General features: G+C 32.3%; 1 protein-coding gene across 5 annotated transcripts in view; it reads left to right on the top strand.

The window, feature by feature from the left end:
- The window catches only part of LOC146395468 (uncharacterized), a 586,337-nt gene that overhangs the window by 202,964 nt on the left and 368,797 nt on the right, over positions 1–14,576 (top strand). For 2 of the 5 annotated variants that reach the window (XM_085001992.1, XM_085001995.1), the window contains one exon: positions 6,582–6,667. The exons of the other annotated variants lie outside the window; for them this stretch is intronic. In XM_085001992.1, coding sequence (XP_084858118.1) covers positions 6,582–6,626 — 45 coding nt within the window. In that variant the 3' untranslated portion in view covers positions 6,627–6,667. Of the gene's footprint in view, positions 1–6,581; positions 6,668–14,576 lie in introns of those variants that run through there. 5 annotated transcript variants of the gene reach the window in all.

Here is a 14,576-nt window from a genome sequence, read left to right as displayed (position 1 = left end):
TACGGATGATTGTTTGCCTTTTTCAAGTGCAGGGAAAAGGGCACCTTCCTGAAACTTACTTGTCAACAGTTAAGGGGATTTGCAGCTTCAAATCTGAGTAAAGCAGTGGGATTTTAGTAGTTTGCACTGAGAGAAAAATCAGTTCTAAGAAAATAAAAATTAACACGTAAAAGTGAACAGGGTAAAAAAAGATTTGATGCTTTTATGCTTTATATATTGTGTAGATGTTATCATCAGCAGTTTAAATTCGAGGTGTATGATTCTTAATGAGTGTAAGTAACTTTACTCATTCAAAATGTATTTATTGAGTTTAAGTGTGTATGAGAGACTGCTATGAAATGACAATCATAGCAGTGATAAAATTGACCTATTCTAACATCATTAGCAACATAAATAATCCCCCAAATTTTTACTTAATTTAAATGGTATTAAATTCAAAAAGAGAAATAGAAAATGTTATGAAAAATATTAACTTACGACTTTGATTTTGTATACATACCAAGGGAAAATATCTATGAAGTGTTACAGTTTAAGAAGTTACTCAAAATTTGTACATTCATTTAATTATACATGTACATATAAGTCTGGGAAAGAAGAAGAAAAGAGAGAAACAGAGAAAGAGAGAGACACAGAGAGAGAGCGAGTTTAGGATACTACTTATCTATCTCTTTCTGGTCCAGTGAAAACTGGGCAGCATGGCCAACTGAGAATAAGAGCACAGTTCATACTTTATTGTTGTTAAAGGCAGAATGGAGAAAATGGCTTGGACCAGGAGAGTATACCTAACTTTCTCCTCATCCTAGAATTGAGTTTACATAACCAGCTAGTTGAAGTTGAGAAAAATGTATAACATGGAAAATTTTAATATTATATTTGTGAGAGCATACAATATTCATGTATATGCTGAGTGAATTAATCTATAAATATATTTTACTTTGGGAATTATGAAAAGGGATCTTACATACTAATATTCATATATATATATATATTTCTCATATCGTACCCATTATACTTTTTGAATAAGTATTTTCATTCTACTTCAACTATCCACACCATTTCTTCTATTTTAAAATCAACCCAAACTAAGACCTCTGTTCTAGCTACTCCTCTTTTCCTTACATTGTTCAGAAAGCAGGTACTTTTTTTTCCCTTATCTAAGTGGTCACCATCATCTGGAAATAAATGTCCACTTTAATTTCTTATATCCATCACCTTTCCTCTTTCTCTAGTTTTTCACCCCTAAATTTTATAAATTCTCATCTCTATCGTTAGCTCCAGAATACATATTTAGGAACATGGTTGTAAATGTTTTTATAATTGACTCATTACATATACTTAACAAAACACTAATACTTTCCCTCAATTTTGCATGAAATTTGCATGCTCATTATGCTCATTAGTGCATCTAACCTGTCCATAAAATATATCTCAATGGTCTAAAATTTTTCTTGGGATAATGTAGCTTCTCATAGCAAATATAGATAAAATTTTCACAGCATTTAAAATCATAATTTCATTGATTTTTAGAAGAAATAAATATTGTAAATCATACAATCTATACGAATATGGTGTATAAAAAGACATGGTAAAATTTTTTAGAAATAAGACTAGGAATTCTGTGATCAATCAACTTTAACATGTACAAGTAAAGTTGAGCATATAGTAATATGTGTAGCCTTAAAAATATATATATATATGTATATATAAATTGTTCATTTATTCTGTCTCTATATACATGTTTTATTCATATTAAGTTTATTTTGCATTTTTCTCCTCAAAAATAATTTAAAAGCACTCATTAATTCTTTCATCAAACAAGTTTTTATTAAACAATTGCTTGTTTCAAGTGCTCTTCCATGTGTTGTGAAAAGCAATGAGAGAAAAAGGCAAAAACTTGTTTTCCAATAGCAAGATATGTAATAAGTAAAAGGTAAGATATATTGAATATTAGTGATAAGAGATGAGAAAATCAAGCAGGAAGACTATATGTTGTGGCAGGTAGTATTTTTCAAATATAGCTACAACTATATCACCCATGATACATGTTCTTTTGCAATGTGATGTTACACCTTTGAAAGATGGTATCTAAGTCACCTCATGCATCTTGGTGAGTCTGAAACAAGTTTAACCAAAATAATACAGTAGAAATGAGATTATGTTGTTTCGTAGTCAAAGCCGCAATAGAGATTTCACTTTGTCCATCAGGACACTAGCTTTTGGAGCTTTGTGTCTCCATATAAAAAGTCTGATTTTCCTGCTATCGCTATGCTGTGAGCAAGTCCAGAGCATATGGGGAAATGACCTGCAGGTCCTCTGATTGACAATCCCATCTGAGATCCCAAATGAAAGGCACATATGTGAATAAAGATACTTGCAGGTGATTTCATTCCACAGCCTTCAAGATGTGGATAAACCCATCTAGATTAGTCCTGTCCATATTCCCAATCCACAGAATCTATGAGCTTAATAAGTGGAGGTTTTATGCCACTAAGTTTGGAATGGTCTGTTACAATATAATTATAACCTAGTCTTGTACAATTTAGACAGGATGACCAGAGAAGAATAGTGTTTATGTTGTTTTCACTACCTATTAGATAACAAGGTAGAGTTATCAGTAAAAGAGAGAAGACATACATCTGACTTTTGGTAGAAGGTCCAGGTCCAAGAGAAAACTTTACTGGCCCTCCTTTGGGAAATATTGCATAAAAGTTTAGTGTTCTAGTTCTCTTACTTTTCTTAGTACCCCTACATATATTCAACGAGCAAATACATTTTCCAGTTTCCAGAGTCTTTTTTCAATTGTATCCATGGGATTATAGGTTGGATATTTCAAAGCTTTCAGTGTGTGTTTTGCACATATTTAAAATGTGCATAATTTCTAACTGTATTTTTTCTTAAGACTAAGTATAAGTTATTAGAGCTATACTACTCCTTCAACTTCTCTCATTTACTTAAAACTCATTGCCTGTTTTTTCTATTTGATGAGCAAATAAATGAGCAGATATTTACCTAAACTTTCAGGTGTGATTTATTGAATTTGCCTAATTCTAAGATATATGATAAAATGCATAATTCATTTGCATAAAAACACGTTTTAAAATTATATTTGTACATTTATTCCAAGAATAACCTTGAATTAATAAAAGATAAACTATTAAAAACTGCTTGATGACACCAATAATATATATATAACAGTAGAACAATGTTTAGTTTGTCTTTTTATATGTGAATTTTCAAAGTATTCTTTTTCAAATTATATCTTAATATAATGAAGGTAAAAATAACCTTTCCATCTGAACAACAGCAAAAGTATAATTAAGAAATTGCCATCACCTTATGAGACATTATGATTGATATTATTCAAACCTGTATCAATATACTTCTCTAAGTTTTTAAATAAGATGAGTATTAAAGTTAATTAATAAAGCAAAGGGGTAGAATTATTTTTTGGATTCCTTCCTCATACTTTGTGTGTTCTCTAGGTTCTAATCATCTATGCTTGAGTTTTTAAAATTGTTCTTTATTTTTTATTGAGGTATAATTGCCATATAATATCATGTTAGTGTCAGATTTACAACATGATGATTCAGTTTCATTAGGGTTTTTTGTTGTTGTTGTTTTTTGTCTTTTTGCCTTTTCTAGGGCCACTTCTGCGGCATATGGAGATTCCCAGGCTAGGGGTCTAATCGGAGCTGTAGCCACAGGCCTACGCCAGAGCCACAGCAACGCGGGATCCGAGCGGTGTCTGAAACCTACACCACAGCTCACCGCAACCTGTATCCGTAACCCACTGAGCAAAGTCAGGGATCCAACCTGCAACCTCATGGTTCCTAGTCAGATTCATTAACCACTGCGCCATGATGAGAACTCCAGATTCAGTTTCATTAGGGTTTTTGATGTCTGTTGTGATATGACTTGGGAGAACCTCTTTCATACATTAGCATAATTGTATATGTTGTTATTTTCTATTTAGAACAAAATTTTATCTGCTGAAGGAAGAAAAAATTATGGTGAATTATGTAGCATACATTTCTGTAACAGCACAATATGGAACTTACAGATTATATGAATTCTATTTCATAAATTGCTCTGTAAAATAATTGTCCCACATGTGTAAAAAACATTTATTTATCACTGTGTTAAAACACTCCAAAGTCCTGTTTTGGAGGACTAAAATCAACCATGATTTATTATAAGCTGAGTTGCCCATGGCTTGCCATAGTTTGGCTAATCTAGTTTGGGCCCATGTTATTTTGGGCTTGCTCAGTCATCAATGGTTGGCTGGCTTGTAATTTGGTAAGGGCTCTGTTCTCAGCTGGGCTTGCCTGGGGCACCTCAGCTGATACTTCTCTGCTTTGTTGTCATTTTTCCTCTTTTCAGGAGCATCGGACTAGCCCATATCTTTATCATGTTGTTATCATGGAGACCTCAGAAGCTCAAGAGCTAGTGAATCTGATCTTTTCTTTTTCTTTTTTTTTTTTTTTTTTTTTGGTCATTTTAGGGCTGCACCCATGGAACATGGAAGTTCCCAAGATAGGGGTTGAATCTGAGCTATAGCTGCCAGCCTACACCACAGCCACAGCAGAGCAGGCTCTGAGCCTCATCTGTGACCTACACCACAGCTCACAGATTCATTACTGTTGAGCAACAATGGGAAATCTGCAAATGCTTTTCAAGACACTTCTGGTGTCAGATCATATTGACTTGAGCAAGTCACAAACTAAGCCAAGGGACAGAGAACTAAATACCCACAGTGGGAGAGCATTGAGAACTTGATGTAGAAAGACACATGGATAGAAGAAGTGGTAAGGAAATTGAGCCACTGATACTGTATAAACAAAGTCTGTAAATAATGCTAATTTTAGAGTTCCAATTTCTTTCTGTCCTTTCTCATCCTCATCTGGTTTTGATTTTCCCTGTCATATGTATATTTTTTCTTTCTGTACATATTATCAAAATCATATTTAAATACTAAAGCATAAATTATTCATGAAGAAATTCACATTCTATTTGCCACAGGCTTAATTCCATTTTAATAGTTAAAATGTTTATACTAAAGTATGAAAGTAAATGTTCAGAAATGTGCTAGGGAGCTATGAAGGATTTGGGAATTACTATAGTCTTATTAACTACTCATTTTCCCCTTTGTTATGAAAAAATCATGTCTTGTTTGTAAACAGGCACAAATAATATCTTGAAGTCAGGTTTTTTTGGTCCTGTTTATTAAACAAATGATTATGAAAATAAAACATATACAAAGTAGACATTATTTTAATAGTAGCAAATGTTTGTGTAACAGTGGTAAAATATACTCAAATCAAAGGACTATTTTGGTACTGTGTATCTCATTTAGTAAATTATAAGTCAAAGGTAACATATCAGTTAAAAAAATTGCCTGGAAATTTTATCTCTGTGGCACAACAAATTGAGTCATTAAAAAAAGCTGCAACACTGCCCATCTTTGATATAATATACTGTATATCAAGTGACTAAAATATGAATAATTATGTTACTCCCTAATTATCATAATACTATTAATATTTCTAGGTGTCAGATTTACATAGTTGAATAATGTATTTTCCATTTTTAGTGGATTATGTCATTTTAAAGTTCTTTTCCCCAAACAATAATAAAATGTGATAGATTTACACTACTTTATACTATTTACTAGATGTCTCTGAGGCATAGTTTAGAGATGCATTGTGTGCAATAGATTTATAAATGATTTGTTGTTTTATTCTGTATAAATGATTTGTTTGCTTAATGTCTTGGAAATTATTTGATGTATTATGGTTATTGATTCTATATTGTCATTGGCGTACTACAATAAACAAGATCTGTATCTAATTTACTCTTCTTTTACTTGTTTGAACCAAATGCAGGTCTTTTATCTCCATCATATTTTATATTACTGACACTTTTATCAATTTCATATTAATGTTTCATGTTTACAATGTTTTCATTTATCCTTATTATTATTTTTCAAAAATAATGAAATATTTCAAACAAGAAAAAGCAGAACATGGTATAAGAAGTATCTCTGCACATTCTACCAAAATTTAATAAAAGTTAAGAGCATTTTTCTACATTTGCATCTGACATATTATTTGAAAATTGTAAAGCATTATAAATGATATGGTGGTTCCTTTGACCTCAATGATCCTGCATTGAGGCAGTATCCTGACCTCAGTATCTGTACCATGGATTAATATTTTAACCATATATTAATGTAATTATATATAATATGTAATATTTTGCTATGTTAATGTACAAGTTTAAAATCATCTATAAATGCAATTTTTGTAATTTATTTGTTTTACTCATAATTTTGTGTTCCAGATTGACCTTTGTTTATAACTTTTTTAAAAGTTCATTTTATGAATAATCAATCCATTTATTTATTTCATTTCCTAGATCACGTGAGACAATATTTTTTACAGCATATATGAAGTTTTTGCACCTTATGGCATGAAATCTTTCATATTTACTAGCTGTGTGAATTATCAGTCACTGTGTTATACAGTACTCAAAACATAGATATTTGAAGGGATAAATATTCATTTTTTTCACATTGTTTGTAGGTGAGGAATCCAGACACGGCTGAGTTGAGTCCTCTGATGCCTTAGATATCTCACAAAGCTGCAGTCATCTCAAGTAGTAGCTGAGGGTGAGTTTGCTTTCATACTCATCCATTTAGTTGTTGGCAGTGTCCAGTACCTCCCAGAGTCCTTGCTTGCTCTGGATTGAAAGGTAACATTAAATCTTTCTAAAGAGTATTTCACAAAGTGGCTAATTTCATCAAATAGAGCAAGGGAGAGGTCTTAATCTCTGTAATTCAGTCTGAGAAGTGACATCCTATCACTTTTGCCATACTCCACACTTTGAAGCAAGCAACTGAGTCAGCCCATACTCAGACAAAGAAGTTGCACAACAGAGTGAAAACCAAGGGATGAGCTCATAGGAAACTGTTTCAGAAGCTACCTACTACACTGGCAATTAGCAAAGTACTATCAAAGTGATTTTTTCCCAAATTTTAAAATTATTGATATATAACCAGCATATAACATTTGTAGTTTAGGCATGCAAAATGTTGATTTAATACATTTATGTACTTCAGTTACCACTAGAACATTAGCTAACACTTTTTCATAACATGTAATTATTTTTTTGTGGTGATAATGATTAAGATACAGTATCTTAAATGTGAAGATTATAGTACAATATTTTCAACTATAATCATTATGCTGTGCATTAGACATCCAGAAATTATTTATCTATTACTTACAAGCTTTTGCCCTTAAACATTTCCCCAATTCCTCCAACCCCAGCTCCTGGTAACTACCAGTCTAGTGTCTGTTTTTTTTTGTTTTTGTTTTTTTGCTTTTTTAGGGCCATAACTGTGGCCTATGGAGGTTCCCAGGCTAGGAGTCGAATCGGATACAGCTGCTGGCCTACATCACAGCTTACGGCAATGCAGGATCCTTAACCCACAACCTCATTGTACCGGATTTGTTTCTGCCACGCCACAAGGGGAACTCCTATTATCTGTTTTTATAGGTTCAGATTTTTAAAGATTCCATTTGTATTTGTCTTCCTCTGTCTTAGCTCTTTTAATGCCCTCAAAGTCTATACATATTGTCATAAATTGCACAATTTCCTTCTTTCTCATAGCTAAATAATATCTATCTATCTATCTATCTATCTATCTATCCTCCACATCTTCATTATACATTCATCCACTTAGGCTGTGTCCATATCTTGACTGTTGTGAAAAATGCTGTATTGAACATGGGGGTGAAGATATCTTTTAGAGATTCTGATTTAACTCACTGTTTTTCATAGTGGCTGAATCAATTTATATCCCTAAAAGTGGTGCACAGGCATTCCCTTTTCTTCACATTTTTGTCAACACTTATTTCTGCTTCCTTTGATGATAAGCATTCTAACAGGTTTGAAGTATTATCTCATTATGGTTTTAATTTGTATTTCCCTGATAATTAGAAATATTGAGCATCTTTTCCTGTACTTATTGATTATTTGGATGTCTTTTTTGGAAAAATGTCTGTTCATTTCCTCTGTCCTTTTTTAATCACATTTTTTTCCATTGAGTTGTATGAGATCTTTTTATTTTGGAAATTAACCCCTACTGGTCAGTAGGCACATGAAAAAAAAATGTTTAACATCACTAATTATTAGAAAAATGCAAATCAAAACTACAATGAAGTATCACCTCACACCAGTCAAAATGGCCGTCATTAACAAGTGTACAAATAACAAATGCTGGAGAGGTGTGGAGAAAAGGGAACTCTCTTTCACTGTTGGTGGGAATGTAAACTGGCACAACCACTGTGGAAAACAGTATGACGATTTCTCAGAAAACTCAATATAGAACTACCAAATGATCCAGCAATCCTATTCCTGGACATATCTCAGACAAAAAAAAAAATTTCATTCAAGAAGATACATATATCTCATGTTCACTGCAGTCAATGAATAGTCATTGACTATTCACAATAGCCAAGACATGGAAACAACCTAAATGCCCTTTGACAGATGAATGGACTAAGATGTGGTACATATATAAAATTGAATATTACACAGCGGTATAAAAGAACAAAATAATATCATCTGCAACAACATGAATTAAAGCAGAGATTCTCATACTAAATGAAGTAACTCAGTTTTAGATGCCTTTTGTGTTTTCCTTGCTGTATCTCTCTAGTTGGGACTTCCATTACTATGAATGAGTGGTGAAAGTAGGCACCCTTATCTTCTTCTTGATCTTAGAGGAAATGTTTTCAGTCTTTCACTATAGGGTATAATGATAGTTGTGTATATGGACTTTATTATGTTGAGTTTTGTTCTTTGTATACCACATTCGTTGAGAATTTTTATTACAAAAAATGTTGTATTTTGTCACATGCTTTTTCTGCATCTATTAAAATAATCATATAATTTTTATCATTAATTTTATTAATATGGTATGTCACATTTATTGGTTACTATATATCAAACCAACCTGGCATCCCAAGGATAAGTCTCATTTAGTCATGGTATATGATCCTTTCAATGTACAGATGAATTAGGCTTGCTAATAGGTTTTGTTGAGAGTTTTAAAAATTTTAAATTATTAAATATAAAATCTACCATCAATTCAACTATACTTCAATAAAATTAAAAATAACAAAATAAAATGATAAAAATAATAAAATTTATTGTCAAAACTAATATATTTGTTGGATGAAAATTTTCCTAATAGATGTCTTTAAGACTAAATAGATGATTTTGCTTGGTGAATGTACTAAATAACAAAATCAATTTTCTCAGTGACTCTCTGAAAAAATACACAAAACAAACAATCAATATTTATATATAGCTTTAATTTACTCCCTCCCTACAATAAGTATTTATTTATAGTACAAAAACTATTTAATCTTCAACTTGCAAAAAGATATTCATTTGAAAAAGAATGCATATTGCTTTTAAATAAATTGCTCTTAAAAAAATCATCTAGTCTCACTCTAACATGATGCAATTTTACCAAAATTATATTGCAGGAAACATTTCCTGTCATGAATCCAAATCAGTTGGTAACACTAGTTTCAATCCCCGGATCCGTACATACTGAGGCAGTTGTTTTGCCTCCTTGTTTGTACATACTCGCAGTGTAATACCATTAACAACATTCTGATCACTTTCACTTCTTTCCATCTCGGAAATGCTGCAATCTATAGCATGATCATATACTATGCTATTTTACATGGGAATCAGAGAGTAAAAAACATCCATCCAAGAAATCAGTACTAATCTACTATAATCATAACTGTCACAGTTTAAAGCTGCAAAAATTGGAGAGCCCATTATGGCACAGCAGAAACAAATCAAGCTAGTATACATGAGGATGTGGGTTCGATCCCTGGCCTAGCTCAGTGGGCCATGAGTGAGCTTTGGTGTAGTTCGCAGATACTGCTTGGATCTGACATTGATGTGGCTGTGGAATAGGACAGCAGCTATAGCTCCAATTTGACCCCTAGCCTAGGAACCTCCATATGCCATGGGTGTGGCTCTAAAAAGCAAAAAAATAAAAAATAAAAAAATAAAGCAGCAAAATTTTATTTCAGGATGGAAAAATACTAAGTATACTTTGTATGGCATACAAATATAAGGAATTTTGAAGAGAAGAAGATATTTAAATATTATAGGCATTTAAACAAATACAATTTTCCTTTTTAATGATTTATCTAGAAAAGGCCCATAATTGGAGTTCCTGTCATGGCTCAGTGGAAATGAATCCTGCTAGGAACCATGAGGTTGCGGTTTCGATTCCTGGCCTCACTTAATGGGTTAAGATCTGGCGTTGCCATGGAGCTGTAGTGTAGGTTGCAGACACCGCTGGGATCTGGTGTTGCTGTGGCTGTGGCAGGCCAGTGGCTTCAGCTCTGATTAGACCCCTAGCCTGGGAATCTCCATGTGCTGCGGGTGCAGCCCTCAAAAGAGAAAAAGACAAAAAAAAAAAAAAAAAGAAAAGAAATAGCCCATAATTTATAAAGAATAACTGATAACGTTACAGTAAAATACTTAATTTACTTTTAAAATTGTTAACATTTCATGTATCAAATGTTAAACATAACATATAAATATTTTTTTCTTTTAAGATGTTCGTAGAAATAACGCCTGCTCTTAGTGTATCTATCAGTATAGTCCCTAATCCGAAATTCAGTTATGTATAACACCATAAGGAATCTATTTATCTATTCATGTCTATCTATCCTTATATCTCTATATCTTTATGACCTAGACATTTTAAATGATTCAGTTTTACATATCAATATTTTTAAAAAAGGAGTTTTTTAAATGTGAAAGTGATAGCAGTATAGGTTTTTAAATCTGACATATGTTGAAATATTTTTGCAGGGAAATTATTTAGGAAATATCATTAGGATTGATTGGTTTGGTTACAAGTATAATGAACTTGAAGGATACAAAGATATTTTAACCAAAATTCTTCAGTTAATGCTCTTAGTTAAGGATATCCTAGGTGATGAGTAGAATGTAATATAGAAATATATCAATGTTTATTCCAAAGTGTAAATAAGAAATAGCAGTTATGTGTAATCATAAAGAGTATAGAAACCACAATTTTGTCCAAATATTTTTTCTAAATTCTTATACATAAAATTATTATACTCGAATTAGCTTCCTAACTGCAGAAAATCAATCAGTTGATCTAAACTTATAGATTCATCTGGAACAAAAATTAAGCTTTACTTAACTCACCAAGTAGTCTAAGTTTAACTTTATATATATATTTTAAATTTTAATGTAAATGTTTCTCTGTGTCTACTCAGTGTAAAATTTCTACTAAAATACAGATGAGAGATTCTCAAATTGTGATATATATCACACAAAAAATTGTGATATATATATATATATCACAAAAAAGCTTCATTCACACTTTGTCATGGTGGGCAGCAAGTTATAGATTATTGAAAGTGTGAATGAAGCTTTTTAGGAAAAGTAATAGTAAAATAAGTGATTTGAGCACAGGTAAGAGGTAAGTAAAATCAGTTAAAGAAGATTGGACAATTTATGGAGGAGTGCCAAACAGGTCTCATCATTGATTGGGTAGAGAATTGTTGGCAATATAGCAAAGTTAAAACTTAAACTCTTTTAAGTCAGAAATGAAAGAAATTGGAAAAATCATCTGAAGTCCGTGTTGAACATCTTCACAGGCACAGTCATACAGAAGCCTAGTACATCTCAAACAATCATAATTAAATCTGTAATACTAGATGTTTCAGGCAGAATTATAGGTGTGAGTTTGTTTGCAAAGTACTGATTACAATCAATTGCAAATAAACTCACAAAGGTTTTGAAAGAGTTGTATTTTCAGTAGACTTGAGCCACCTGATGAAATAAAGCAATAGTGACTTAAATGTTACACTTCTAGAGCCAAAACTTCTGTATTTATGAAACATAATTCCCAAGAAGATCATTCTCTTCAATTCCTTCATCAGAGGTGGCTAAGGAAGATGATAGCAAAGGGGGGACACTCCTTTTCAACCATCAAAATGTTGTGAAAGATCATTCAACTGGAGCACCACTTCATTCTTAAAGCTTTATTTTCCATTTGTTTCTTTTTTAAATGATTTGTATTTGTTCCATTATAGTTGGTTTACAGTGTTCTGTCAATTTTCTAATGTACAGCAAGTGACCCAGTCACATATATATATTCTTTTAATCACATTATCCACCATCATACTCCATCACAAGTGCTATTCAGATGGTCTCATTTTTTATCCATTCTAAATGCAATAGTTTGCATCTATTAACCCCAGACTCCCAGTCCATTTATTTCTAAGACACTACTTACTATTTTCTGATTTTCTTCTTGGATGACTGCTTTCCAGTATGCTTTGCATGCATCTATTTCTTACCCAATGCTCAAGTTTTTAGGTTCCCCAAACATTATTGTTTTCTCACGTTTTAGGCTTACCCTTTTTATCGCCAGCCCTTATGGTTTCAGCTACCACAGACATGAGTTTGAATTTCAAAAAATAGCTTCCACCTAAACTACGTCCAAGTGTACATATTCGCTTGACTATCTGAAAAGATACTTAATGTCTGGAGTTCCCATTGTGCCTCAGTGGTAATGAACCTGACTAATATCCATGAGGATGCGGATTTGATCCCTGGCCCCACTAAGTGGGTTAAGGATCCGGCATTACCTTGAGGTTCGGTGTAGTTCACAGATGTGGCTTGAATCTGGTGTTTCTGTGGCTGTGGCGTAGGCTGGCTACTGAAGCTCTAGTTCAACCCCCAGCCTGGGAACTTCCATATGCCACAGGGGCAGCCCTGAAAAAGAAAAGAAATGTCAAAAATTACCAAATTGTGTTTAATGTCCCTTCTTCCCTCTCCACTCTTAGACACACACACACACACACACACACACACACACACACACACACACACCTCATAACTGGAAGCTCATACAAGTACTATACACACATAGTCACATATAACATAGAAATCTATACATAGAACTACCATATGACCCAGAAATCCCACTCTTGGGCATATATCTGGACAAAACATTCCTTAAAAAGACACATGCACCCGCATGTTCATTGCAGCTCTATTCACAATAGCCAAGACATGGAAACAACCCAAATGTCCATCGACAGATGATTGGATTAGGAAGATGTGGTATATATACACAATGGAATAATACTCAGCCAAAAAAAAAAAGAACATAATAATGCCATTTACAGCAACATGCATGGAACTATAGACTCTCATCCTGAGTGAGGTAAGTCAGAAAGAGAAAGACAAATACCATATGATATCACTTATATCTGGAATCTAATATAGGGCACAAATGAACCTTTCTAGAAAAGAAAATCATGGACTTGCAGAATCGACTTGCGGTTGCCAAGGGGGAGGGGGAGGGAGTGAGGTGGACTGGGAGCTTGGAGTTAATGGATGTCAACTATTGCCTTAGGAATGGATAAGCAATGAGATCCTGCTGTGTAGCACTGGGAACTATGTCTAGTCACTTATGATGGAGCATGATAATGTGAGAAAATAGAATGTGTACATGTGTGTGTAACTGGGTCACCATGCTGTACAGTAGAAAAAAAAATGTATTTGGGAAATAATTAAAAGAATAAAATAAATAAAAATTTAAACAATAATAAATAAAACATAGTTACTACACCTCCTCACATGTTGACTACTTTACTGAATGGCAAATAGTAACCACTCAGCTATACCTTCAGATTAAACCTTTTTCAACTTATTTTAACAATTAATAGGTTATTAATTTTAGTGGAAATTGAGACAGCAATCTTAATTTTAATACACTGGATACAGAAATGCATAGAAGAAGAAAAATTTAATGTAGAGAAAACAAAGATATTTCTCCACCAAGTTTGGTAAAAAAAGGAATATATATGTTTGAAAAAGAATTGCATTCACTCTTTTAAAATCAGAAACAATTATGATATTCAAATCAAATATAAAAATTAGATTAACATGAATTAAAACAACATATTTGAGCATAGAGAGGGAAATATTTATCCAAAAATGTATTTGTAGGAAGAACTTTTCTGATAGAATTGCATTTCAGTAAAAGAGAGTATATTTATGCTTAATTATGCAAAAAATTAGTGGTATGTTTGTCTTCAAATATAAAATTCATAAAAATTTTATTAATTATGGTTACTTTGAGTAACCACAGAATTTAACCAGTAAAATATTTATTTAGTATATTAAAACTTTTATCAGAGAAATATTCAAATAAAAATTTTAAATAAATGAAAAATTAATAACTTTCTCTACAATACTGTAGGTATATTGTCTTTCAAAAGATTTTGTTATTTTCATGTCTGACTTTGATTTTTGTGATATCTCATAACATTATAAATTACTACATTTGTGACATAATAATTAGAGATATACCATGTCAAATATGGTAAAAGCTAATCAAATATAGGATTATAATGGAAAGTCATCAGAATGTTTTAAAGCATCATTTATCTGTTTTTAAGTTCCATAGACTTGGAAAAAGAGCTGTA

Source organism: Sus scrofa, chromosome 16 (genome assembly GCF_054392235.1).
Source record: "Sus scrofa isolate SSC_HxYL_T2T_F1_AM1 chromosome 16, Sscrofa_HxYL_maternal_Yorkshire_Landrace_v2.0, whole genome shotgun sequence".
Lineage (NCBI taxonomy): Eukaryota > Metazoa > Chordata > Mammalia > Artiodactyla > Suidae > Sus > Sus scrofa.
This window is presented reverse-complemented; position numbering and strand designations above follow the sequence as displayed.